At 37.7% G+C, this 12,863-nt stretch overlaps 1 protein-coding gene across 4 annotated transcripts in view; it reads left to right on the forward strand.

The window, feature by feature from the left end:
* The window catches only part of LOC150086975 (serine/threonine-protein kinase ULK3-like), a 322,244-nt gene that overhangs the window by 223,613 nt on the left and 85,768 nt on the right, over positions 1-12,863 (forward strand). For all 4 annotated transcript variants that reach the window (XM_090371719.1, XM_090371720.1, XM_090371718.1 and 1 more), the window contains one exon: positions 3,727-3,820. In XM_090371719.1, coding sequence (XP_090227845.1) covers positions 3,727-3,820 — 94 coding nt within the window. The remainder of the gene's footprint in view (positions 1-3,726; positions 3,821-12,863) is intronic.

Raw genomic sequence — 12,863 nt, forward strand, 5'->3', positions numbered from 1 at the left:
GCACCATATAGCTAATATTAATAATGATAATAATAAAAATAATAATATTCAAACTTGAAAGCTACTAGGCTTTTCATACCAACTAAGAAATATTGTTCAAGGTTTAGGTCTAAATGGATGTCAGATTTACTAATGAGACATGTGCCAGAGAAGAAAATTGCATGGGATACATATAAATTAAAGGTGACACAGAAGCTTATGGTAGATATAAGCTGGTCTGTAATCAAGTCACAAATGAGTTTCAGCTGGGAAAAGCAGATTGTGAGAAGTCTTTGGCAATGGATGCAAAGAAAAACAGCAAAGAGTTATTTGGTTATGTAAACTCTAGAATGAATCAGATTGGTCCACTTGATAATGATGCTTCAACTGTTGATGATCCTTCTCAGGTAGCTAACAAACTGAATGAGTATTTTGCATCTACATTTACACATAAAGAGTTATTTGGGTGAGGTTGATTCCAGAGGTGTATTATACTCTGGCAGTGAGCTAAATGATTTTGTAATAACTCAGAGCAAAGTGAAGGAGAATTTGTTGAAGATAAAGTTAAGAAAAGCACCTGGGGTGGGTGGGATCTATCCAGTTATCTTAAAGGAGGCAGCAAAGGAACTAAGCAAACCCTTAGACATAATCTTGGGAAGTATTCGTGGACTGGAAATGTGCAAATGTGACCCTCCAATTCATAAAGGAGGATCAAAGGGCGATGCAAGTAATTACAGACCTGTTAGTTCAACTTCTGTTCCAGGGAAATTAATGGAGGCACTGGTTAAAGTATCACTTCAGGATCATCTAGACAAGACTTCAGTTATAGTTCAGACACAGCATGGGTTTGTTAAGGGGTTGACCAATTTTATTGGATACTATGATGTGGTCACAGAGGAACTGGATGTAATGAATAATTTTAATATCATATACCAAAGTATATGATATTAAAATTATATTTGATTATATTAAAATGATATTATATTTGATCCTAGGAAGGCTTTTGAATCTGTTGCACATGGAAGACTGCTGCAGAAATTGTAGCAATTGGCATTGGAGACAAATTGCTGCTATGGATAAAGGGATAGTTGAGGGGGAGAAGACAGAGAGTGGTAATCAATGTTCACTGCTTTTTGTGGACTAATGTTATTGGTGGAGTCCCCCAGGATTCAGTGTTGGGTACATTGTTTTCTATATTTATTAATGAAATTGATGATGGAATATTAGGCTTAATGTCTAATTCTGCAGGCAACGTGTAAGTTGGTAGGGTTGTTAATGACACTACTGACAGCATGTTACTGCAACAGGATCTAGAAAAGTTGAGCAGATGGGCTGAGAGGTGGCAACTGAAGTTTAACATTGACAAATATAAAGTACTGCATATGGGTAGCTGTAACCCCAGAGTAATGTATCGAGTATGTGGTACTATACTGACAGTGGTAGAGAGTGAAAAGGACCTGGGGGTAATTGTGCAGGCAGATATGAAGTTTTCTGAGCAGTACAGACAGTCTGCAAGGGTAGATCATGGTGTCTTTTCAATGATAAATAGGAATTTTTCTAACAGGGAAAAGGATGTGATTATCCCCTTGTATAAGGCAATGGTCAGGCCATGCCTTGAGTACTGTATACCATTCTGGAGGCCACATTTTAGGAAGGATGTAGAGCTGCTGGAATGAGTACAGAGAAAGGCATCAAGATTAGTGAATGGAACAAAGAATTGCTCTTGTGACGAAAGGCTTAAATTTTGCAAATTATAGTGTCTGTTGATTAGGCACCTGGGAGGTGATCTGATTGAAGTGTATAAGGCTTTGAATGGTTTGAGCATGCTCAATGCTGATGCTATTCTTCCTCTTGCCCAGATTAATCACCTGAGGTGACATAAATTCAAATTGTGGAAAGACAGTTCTAGACTAGATATGCAGAAATTTGCCTTTAACTAGTAAGTAGGTGGTTGATTGGTGGAACAGGCTTCCATCTGTCTTCATTGAAGTTGACAGCTTAAATAAATTCAAGGGAAAACTAGACAAACATTTGAAGCGAATGGATGGATGAAATGGGAAGTGTTTTTTTTTTTTTTTTGGCTGATGCCTGTATAAGCTTGCTTTCTTGCATCATATGGCTCTACTAATGCTGACGCTAAACATAATATCTTTCTGATATTCACTGCTCCAAATATGCCAACCTTAGTCAAAGTTGATTGTGTAACACTGCTACAGTTGTCCACTCATCCCATAAAATGTTATTAATACCAAAATGGCCACTCCCAGACAACACAAAGAGATAACTACGTGTCCTAACTGTCAGTAAAAAGCATTCTTATGAACAGAATGCACTGCAACATATGTGCAATGCCCCAACTGTAAGGGTGAACATCACATCCTATTGTAAATAATGCATATTATGGAAAATTGGGGAGAAAAAATAGAACATTGAAAATTAGGACTCCTTGAGGTAAAAAAAAAAAAAAAGCAAATTAAGTAAACTGTGCCGAAATGCACATATGCCTCCACCACACAGAATCATCAGGCTGTTGAAACTCAAACAGATGTGGCGCCTCCGTAGCCAGGTTGGACGGAGCAGCAGTGCGTAACACACACTTCTTGATTAGACCGAGGTTTGATCTCGTCACCACCAAATATGGAGGATGCGGAAAGGTCAGGGAATGACCACCGCATATTTCCGGAGCAATATGGCCTTAGTTGCTAATGCTCCTAAAAACCAAATAACAAACAACAACAAACAGATGTGTAAATCCAACCAGAAACATTGATTGCAGAATGGGCTTGATCAGAACTTTTAAACCAATGGTTACTGAAGTCATATCTGATAGGTAAGCAAACAATACTCCAATCACATTTCCTTCTGAAATCACCTCAGGCAATGAGGCAAATGGAAAATCACACAAATCTGAGATTGTTGGAGTGAAACAACAAGTAGTATGGATACAGACAATAATTCCAACAAAGATGGAATATTGTTTCAGCTGCATGCCAAAAAAAGGACATGAAGACTGAATGTCCTATTTGTTTTAATATAGATACAGCTGAAAATATTATGGATACTCCCCCCCCCCTTTTTTTTAAAAAAAAAAAAGAATGAGTCTAAGGTCAGCTGCCTAGCTTGCTTTTCTTATGAATGCTCAGTTTCTTTTTGATGTCCGGCATTGTTGCTAACTATTTTTGTCGAGATATTAAAAATTCCAATTTTATTTCAATATTTAATGCTTTCCATTTTTTAAAATCTGTTTTTGCACTTATTTGTTTACAACTATAGATTGTAAGAATATATATTAGGAATTGTATATAAAGTTTTACACACAAAATGTATTGCAAATCAAAATTTGCAACCCATGCTCATAGGTAACCGTACACTGAAATGAAGCTGGTAAAATTATAACATGGTCTCATGCTGGTTTCATGTATGTAACTTTCAATTTTCATGCCCATAGTGGTAGACAAAATACCAGATACGTATTACTTGAAATATACATTTTAAGGTAATGCATTATAGAAGGATGAACTATATGTATATATATTTTTTTTTTTTTTTTCATTGTTATATCAAAAGATTTATGCTTTTATGCAAAAAGTGTCAGCAATTAATCATCATCTTATCATCAAAAGATAACAAAACTTCAAGTGAACATTTATTATCATTCTTTTGCTGCATTTTCCTCATGCTTAGTTGATTTTAAAATTAAGATATAAATACATTTAAGAATTTATGAATTGATTTCATTGTTTTTAGGTAATTGAATATATTGACAGAGCTGAAGAACTAAAAAAAATATTAAAAGCAAACTGTGAAGAGAATGCTTCTGATGTTATGGTTGCAGAGATAGGTAAGGTATATCAAATATTGATTATATCTCATTTTAATTAATTTAAAATAGCACCAGACTTTGTTCACATTGTAATTTTTTCTATCACAGTCAACTTGGAATTTGACAAGGTTGACAGTTAAGTTCCAGTACTGAGTCAGTTTAAAGGAAACTAATGTTAGAATAAAAAAAAAAAAAAAAAGAAAGCATTTATTGCTTTTCAAAGCAATAAATGCTTTCTTTTGCCTTCGGCAGCTATACATCTGTGAAGCCATTAGCAGAGCTGTGGGAAACAATTTTCAAAATCATTTTGAACTTTCCACCACCGGTTCCTTTGTTACAATTATTTTAATCTCTGTTACACCAACAAATTACTCTCTTATTGTTGTGGATTTGATTTCGTGAACAGGTAGTAGTTCAAGGACTTTTTATTTGCAGGTAGTATCAAAAACATTGTGGCTTATCAACTTTATACCCCCAAGGAAAGTGGGATCATCAACAACTTGAATGAACTGTCCAAATTCTTAGACTTTGAACAGCATTTGTTCATTGGTCAAAGAGTGCAGAATGAACTTATTATTATTATTATTAGCTGTATGGTGCAAGGAAGCCTGTGGCTTATGCTGCACCAGCCAAAAAAAAAAAAAAAAGAATGTGAATGTGAAGAATGTGAAGAATGATGATATCCAGCTCAGGACCCTAGGTGTGCAAAGCCCATACTCACCAGATGTGAACACCTGGGGTTAGTGCTTACCTTCTGTTTGCTCAAATTTTCTGCCAGATTTATAGAAATTGTTTCTCTTTAATTGGAAGTAGTGCTTCCATCATTTGAGGAGAGATTTGATGATCAGACTCAATCACTGCACAAACTTCATCAATTGGTTCTGGGGAAATCAAAGAATTAGTGGATTTTCATCACACCTGTTGTCCTTCAGATAGCCTGGCCATTTCAGAGTAGTAGTAGTGGCATGTGATGCAAGAAAGCATGTGTATAAGCTTATGCAGCATCAGCCAAAAAAAAAAAAAAAAAAAAAAATCACACCATTCCCTCCAAATGCCTGTCCAGTTCCTCCTTAAATTTATTCAACCTATCAACTTCCACAACAACAGATGGACGTTTGTTCCAGCAATTAACCACCCGCTGGCTAAAGGCAAATTTCCGCACATCTATTCTACATCTGTCTTTTCTTAATTTGAATTTATGCCCCCTTAGATTCATAATCTGAACAAGTGGAAGAATTCCTTCAGAATTCAGCGTGCTCACCCATTCAAGGCCTTATACACCTCAATCAGATCATCTTGCAGGTGCCTAGTCTCCAGCTACTGCAATTTGCAGAACTTAAGCCTCTCTTGGTAAGAGGATCCCTTCATTCCCCTCACCAATCTTGTTGCCCTTCTCTGTACATGCTCAAGTAAATCTACATCCTTCCTAAAATGAGGCCTCCAGACCTGTTTGCAAAACTCAAGGCGTGGCTTGATACAGAGGGATAATCACCTCCTTTTCCCTGCTAGCAAAATTCCTATATATCATTGACAAAACCCCATGACCTGCCCTGGCAGCCCGTCTGCATTGCTCAGAAAACTTCATATCTGCCTGCAGAGTTACTCCCAGGTCTTTTTCATTTTCTACCACCTTAAGTGTAGTACCACACAGTTGGTACATTTCTCTGGGGTTACTTCTACCCATATGCAGTACTTTGCATTGGTCAAGGTTAAACTTCAGTTGCCACTTCTTAGTCCATCTGCCCAAATTATCTAGATCCTGTTGCAGTAGCACACCGCCATTACTGTCATTAACAACCGTGCAACCTTTGTATCATCTGCAAACTTCAACATTAAGCCTGATATACCTTCATCAATATCATTGATAAATATACAAAACAACAGTGGACCCAACACCGAACCCTGTGGAACTCCACTAATAACATTAGTCCACGAAGAGCAGCACCCATTGATTACCACCCTCTGTCTTCTCCCACTTAACCATCCTTTTATCCATTGTAGCAACTTACCCTTAATACCATTCTGCTCCAATTTGTACAATAGTCTTTCATGCGCAACAGTGTCAAAAGCTTTCCTGAAATCCAAATATATGATATCAAAATTATTTTTTGCATCCAGTTCCTTTGTAACCACATCATAATATCCTATCAAATTTGTCAGACAGGGCTTTCCCCTAACAAACCCATGCTGTGTCTGAATTATTGCTGCAGTCTTGTCTAGATGATCCTGCAATGCATCTTTAACCAGTGACTCCATTATTTTACCTGGAACAGAAGTTAAACTAACTGGTCTGTAATTACTCGTGTCACCCTTCGATTCCCCCTTTGTGAATTTTGGAGATACATTTGCACATCTCCAGTCCGTGGGAACCTCCCCTGAGTCCAAGGATGCTCTCATAATTACGGCTAAGGGTTTGCCTAGTTGCTTTGCCACCTCCTTTAATATAACTGGATAGATCCCATCCACCCCAGGTGCTTTTCTTATGTTTAACTTCAACAGTTTCTCTTCCACTTTGCTCTCAGTTATTACAAAATCATTAAGTATCCTGCTACAATTTGATAACCTTCCGCCATTTTCAAACCTTAATAATTCCTCATGTGTGAATGTAGATGCAAAATACTCATTCAGTTTGTTTGCTATCTGAGCAAGATCATCAACAATCGAACCATCGATGTCAAGTGAACCAATCAGATTCATTCCCTTCCTTTTAGAGTTGATATAAGTAAAGAAATCCTTGCTGTTTTTCTTAGCATCTTTTGCCAAGGATTTCTCATAATCTGCCTTCGCCTGCCTAACCTTTTGTGACCTGATTTACAGACTAGCTTATATCTGCCATAGGCTTCTGAGTCGCTTGATAATTTATATGCATCCCATGCATTTTTCTTCTTTGTCACGAGTCTCATTAGTTCATTTGATAACCATCTTGGCCTAATCCTTGAACAATATTTCTTAATAGGTATGAAACTTTTTGTAGCATCCACGATTAATTCCTTGAATGCTTCCCACTTAGAATTTACTTTTGGTAACATTGCCAGTTGATCCCACTGTACAGAATTTAAAAACTGTCTGAGACCACTGTACTCACCTTTACGGAAACAAAAAAAAACCCTTTCCTTTACCCCTGATGGTAATTATATCTTTAAGTAAATCCCACATCAGTACACTGTGATCACTGACACCTAGTGGTTCCTTTATCTGCAAATTCTTAATACACGAATGATCACTGCTGATAACCAGATCAAGAGTATTACTCTCTCTGGTTGCCTCTCGAACATGCTGCTGCAGAAAACAATCATCCAATAAATCCACAAAAGTCTGACTAGTGTGTGAGTGACCAATGCACAAGTTCCAGTCAGTATCTGGGAAGTTAAAATCCCCCATTATAAGACATTCCGATTTACTAGCCTACTCTATTTCTCTGTACAATTGTTCATTGTACTCATTCGAGTCATTAGGCCTATAACACACTCCTACCCTTAATTTTGCTTTCGCAGTGTTTATGTCACACCAAACTGACTCAACAGTGCACTGTTCATCTATATCAACTGGGTGCACTTCTTTTGATTTTATGTTTTTCTTAATTAACAGCATAACACCTTCTCCCTTTGTATCCTGTCTATCCTTTCTGTACTCCCCAAATTCCAGTCCTGCATTCCTTATATCTGTGTGATACCACGTCTCTGCTATCCCAACAATATATGCCTTTGATGTCTTGACCAACACTTCAAATTCATCAAATTTATTTACTATACTTCTAGTATTTGTATACCTGCAAGTATACATGCTCCTAGTCCTATTCCTAGTTACCCTAACACATCCCATATACCCACCTATTTCAGGATGACTGCCATCCATCCCTGAAACCCCCAACACCCCTAGCTCCAGGTCGCTACTTATTCTAATAGAAGTTGTGCAAGAATCACCTTCACCTCTGCCTGCGGCTACTGTTAAACTAATAGTCCTTGTATCCCCCCAAGCTATCAGTTTTGTCACCCACCTAACACTGCCTCGATAGCATCAGCAAATATTCTTGCACCCTTTCTATTTAAGTGTATCCCATCCCTGTAGAAGCAGTCTCTCCTGTTAACAAGTACAGACCAGGCTGAAAAAAATTCTATCCCTTGAGCCTTGCACAATCTTTCCAGGGCCGATTTGATCAACAAGGCTCTCATCATATACTCCCTCCTATTGTCTCTGGACAGAATTGCAGACACTTTCAAATTCAACCCTAATTCTCGTCTTTTGTTCAACAGTGACCTGTACTTGTTAAGTAATTCTGCCAGTCTCCTCATCTTAATATCATTAGTGCCAACGTGTACAACTATATCACCTTTTGTGCCCTTAAAAGATGATATCCGCTCTACAACGTCATCAACCTTTGCCCCTGGCAGATACACCTTGGTTGAACAGGACACCTTGGTCCTGTTCCACCTTTTTACAAAGCATGTTATCCGTTTCCCTGACAATAGAGTCACCAATAAGTTCCTGTGGGACCAGTGCATTCTGCCTTGGTAGTTGCTGCTGTGTTGAGTGATGACCAAGTGCAAGCTCTGGCGTTGATGTGGGAAGCTGAGAGCCTGATGGGCCCCTCAATTTAGATCTTTTGAGGGCATCCACCCTGTCCTTCAAACTCTCATATAGGCACATAACAACGCTGAGTTGTCGCCTGATTTTCTTACACTCCTTACGTCGTGCACACACAAAGATATCCCCCCATGGCAATATCATGTTCCGTTCCAGAGAAGTTGCACATTTTTTTAGGCTGTGATGCGTTGGAGAATCTCCCCCCCCCCCCAGTTCTTCCCCGAGTCACAGCACTCCTGCCACTTTGTGCCCGTTGCTTTGCTGCTCTAGTTTGGGGCATGCTATTTTAAATTAATAAGATCAATAAATTAAATGCCAATACTACGCTATCTAATAGAAACAGTGAAGCGTATTACTCTATATAATTATGCGTTAGAGCTACCTAGCTACCTCAACTAAAAATTTGAATTCCCTACCACTATATACAAAAACAATGGCTGCAAGATTCGAACGAAACAACTGTTCTATGTATATCAAGCAGTAATCCACAAAAACTCTTTATCTAAATTAAAATAAAAATAACCAACGTAACTATAACTATAATACTACGTATTAAGTACAATATAAAATAACAAATATGCAAATAAAAAGGCAAACACTTATCGCTTTTTCGGAGCCTGTAACTCACAGCTGTAATTTTTGTAAGTCTTGCAAACCGGTGAAAAATATGCGATAGAGAGAGAGAGAGAGAGAGAATGTCATTACTATATTCTTGTTTGCAATTCTAAGGTTTCATTTACATTTTTCAGAAACTTTAAACTAAATTTAATGTTTGCTTGTATTGAAATTAAAAAAAAAAAAAAAAAAAATATAACTGATTAGAGATAATGAAAAAAAAAAATGTAAAGGAGAGACCATGAAGGGATTCGACTATAGCAATGATGTTACAGCTGACTTCTTGTAGAGTTTAAAAACTCAGTACAGGTAACCCTTGTATAACATGGTTATTAGATTTCTATAAAATGTTGTGTTTTGCGAAACCGTGTTATACAGTACTAAGAAAAAGTACAAAAGGGGGGGGGGGTTATGTTGTAAAAGCTAACCAATATACACCATTTCATTAACAAAATGTTAACAAGAATACACCATTCTAGATTTCGTGTATCTTGTGCTCTCTTTGAAAAATCAGTAATCTGGATTTGTTTGCTTTTGCTTGATAAATATTTGTGAATTTCATCGTATGGAACTAAGCATTTTTGAAGCTCCCTTTTGAACTTTGGGCTCCTTTCATTCAAGAATCTGTATTCAAAAAATAATTGCTTGGCTAACTTTATGCCTTACTGTATGCTTTTTAGTGTAAAATTTCAAAGTTTAGAATTTTCATCTGCGCTATCATCATCTGAATTGATTTGATTTTACCTCCAATGCCATTTGCACCAAATCCACTACGCTGATCATATTTTTTATATTTCTTTAGGAACATCGTTGACTAAGGCCATGTTACTCTGCGTATATTGTCCATAAATTACGTGTGTTCTGAGGTTGATTTTCTGTTTTGCTGGATGAAAAACCCAGCTTTCCGGGAGAAAAAAATCATGCTATCCTCGCCCGACTAACTCAGCCATGTTGTGAAAAAGGCCCATAAAAATTCCTCCCTTCATTGACGGGATTCGAACTCAGGTTTTTTTCAGCCTGTGTGGGGAGTAGGGCAATTCTATCAACTGTAGGCTTCTGTCAGTAGTCATATTATCAAAACCTTCCCATCCTACTGATGTAGCAAGTTCTACTATTGCACCGATTCAATTTTCTGCCCGTTCGATCATATTTCCTGAATGAACTGACTCTGGACATACATTTTTCCACATGCATTTAATGTTGCCGGTTTTACTTCTTTCAGGAATAAAGCTGCAATTCTGATACAGTACGCAATTGAGAAACGTTTCCATGCCTCTATTATTTCAACAGATTCGGAATCAATTTTTTTTGAAAAATCTATTGTAACGATTTTTCTGATGTAATGAGTTTTAAAGGTGGATATAATGCCTATAATGCCTTTATCTAATGGTTGAATGAAAGAAGTTTTATTAACCTAGTACAACTGTGGCGGTGGGAACATAACTTCAATGTTTGGATGACTTAAATCTTTTGGATGGCCTGGTGGGCTATCCTAATAGTAATAAAACTTTGAAATCTAGATTTTTCCACAAGTTCAACAAGTACAAGTTCAATAGCACAGAGCGTAACATGGGAATTTGCCAACAAAATAAAATACAGGGATTTATCAATAATTCTTTTTTTTTTTTACTAGCAAGTCAACAGTGGGGATTCAAAAAGAGTGAAAATGTTGGAAAATTATATCCAACATAATAGTAGGATCCCCCCCCCCCCACAAAGCTCAAAAATACCCTGTTATGCGAGGTTTACTGAAATTCTCTAACCATGTTAGAGTGAAACTGTTTTGTGCGAGGATTGCTACAATTTATCAATCGTGTTAGAGTGAAACTGTGTTGTAGAAATACTGTGTTATACGGGGTGTTGCCTGTATTATGTTCATTGACAAGTGAAGATAGTTTTTTACTGGACTGATTTTTCCAATGTCACTACTGCAAGGCCTTTATAGGAAAAGTTGTATCCCTGGTTGTCCTGGAGAGAACATGGAAGTCGAAGAATCAAATTAAGGCAGAAACATCATAATGTCCAGGAGTATCTTGTAGAATAATCTGAGATCTGCTTGAATTGGCCATCTAATAGTAAAAGTTAAAAGTAGCTGCAGAGAGGCTAAGATAATAATAGAGTGATAAAAAATAGTTATAGTTGTCAGGTATTTGAAGAAGTTCCATTGCACTGCTTCAGTTTTGTGTGAGTAGACCTTATGGTGTGGCTTCCAGATAGAGGAACCATAAGGTCTATTCAGTCAAGATCATTGAAGGCCTGTTGTAGCTTAAGGTGATCCTCCTGCTTGTTTTTGATGGAATATAGGCTGTTATCAGCAAACATGGTGGTTTTAACAGGCTGTCCATTGTAATAAGAGAATAATCATTTCTAAATATATTAAGGACCGAAAGAGGATCCTTCGGGAGACTATGGGGAGAAAATGCACTAGAGAGAGAATTATGAAAGATTATTGAAATGGTTGTTGATCCATTGAGTAATAGGTAATGCTGTAGTTTTGAAGCTTGGCTAAGATGGCATTAGCATTAGTAGAGGCATGTGATGCAAGAAAGCAAGATTATATGGCATCAGCCAAAAAAAATACTTCCCATTTCACCCACTCATTCGCTCCAAAAGTTTCTCTAGTTCTTCCTTGAATTTATTTAAGCTATCGATTTCCACAACAGATGGAAGTCTTTTCCATCATTCAGTTACCTGCTGGCTGATGCAAACTTCTGCACAACTGTTCTACAACTGCCTTTCCTCAATTTGAGTTTATTCTCCCTCAGGTTCATAATCTGGGCAAGAGGAAGAATCCCATCAGCATTTAGCCTGCTCAAACTGTTCAAGGCCTTATAACATCTCAATCAAATCACCTCACAGGTGTCTAGTCTCCAGACACTGCAAGTTTCAGAACTTTAGCCTTTTTTTAGTAAGAGCACACCTTTGTTATCCTCACCAATGTCATTGCCCTTCTCTGTACTCATTCTAGCAACTCCATGTCCTTCCTAAAATGAGGCCTCCAGACCTGTATGCAGTACTCAAGGTGTGGCCTGATCATTGCTTTATACAAAGGGATAATCACTTCCTTATACTTGCTAGCAAAATTCCTGTATATCATTGACAAGACCCCCATGACCTGCTCTGGCAGCCAATCTGCACTGCTCAGAAAACTTCATATCTGACTGCACAATTACCCCCAGGTCTTTTTCATTCTCTACTACCCTGAGTGTAGTATGACATAGTTGGTACACTTCCCTTCTATGGAGTACTTTGCATTTCTCAGCCATCTGCCCAACTTTTCTAGATCCTGTTGTAGTAGCATACAACCCCACCAACCTTTGTATCATCTGCAAACTTCAACATTAAGTCTGATATAACTTCATCAATATCATTGATGAGCTGGATATCATCATTCTTCTCTTCTTGGTGATTCCCTTCTACTTTTGATTCTCTCTCTCTCTCAGGGTAACTCAGGAATTTTTTTGAAACACAGTGGTGGATATCTATTCAGGAAATGACCTATGTAATTATTTACCTGTGCATTTGTAGTGTGCAGCATTCTCAAGGTCGAATAAATATCACGGTAAAAATCCAGACGGTGTACACACTCCAACATGGCGTCAAGCAAAACAGTGGTAAAGCAGTGATTGACAAGTTGTGACTCCCATATTTTGACAAACGGACAGGAACAAAGCAGTGATTGGCAGGAGCCACTGCTTTTCCCACTTACTGTCCTCCTAGGTTGATATGCCTAGGGTTTTTTTCCCTACATTTGCCACTGTTTTTAAATTGGAAACTCATTTTCCCATCTTAAAACAGCGTGATGGAGGGATAAACACCCTACCTAAGCTAAGCCCCCACTCCTCGATGACACAAAACAATC

Source organism: Mastigoproctus giganteus, chromosome 4, assembly GCF_048544385.1.
Source record: "Mastigoproctus giganteus isolate SK-2022 chromosome 4, ASM4854438v1, whole genome shotgun sequence".
NCBI lineage: Eukaryota > Metazoa > Arthropoda > Arachnida > Uropygi > Thelyphonidae > Mastigoproctus > Mastigoproctus giganteus.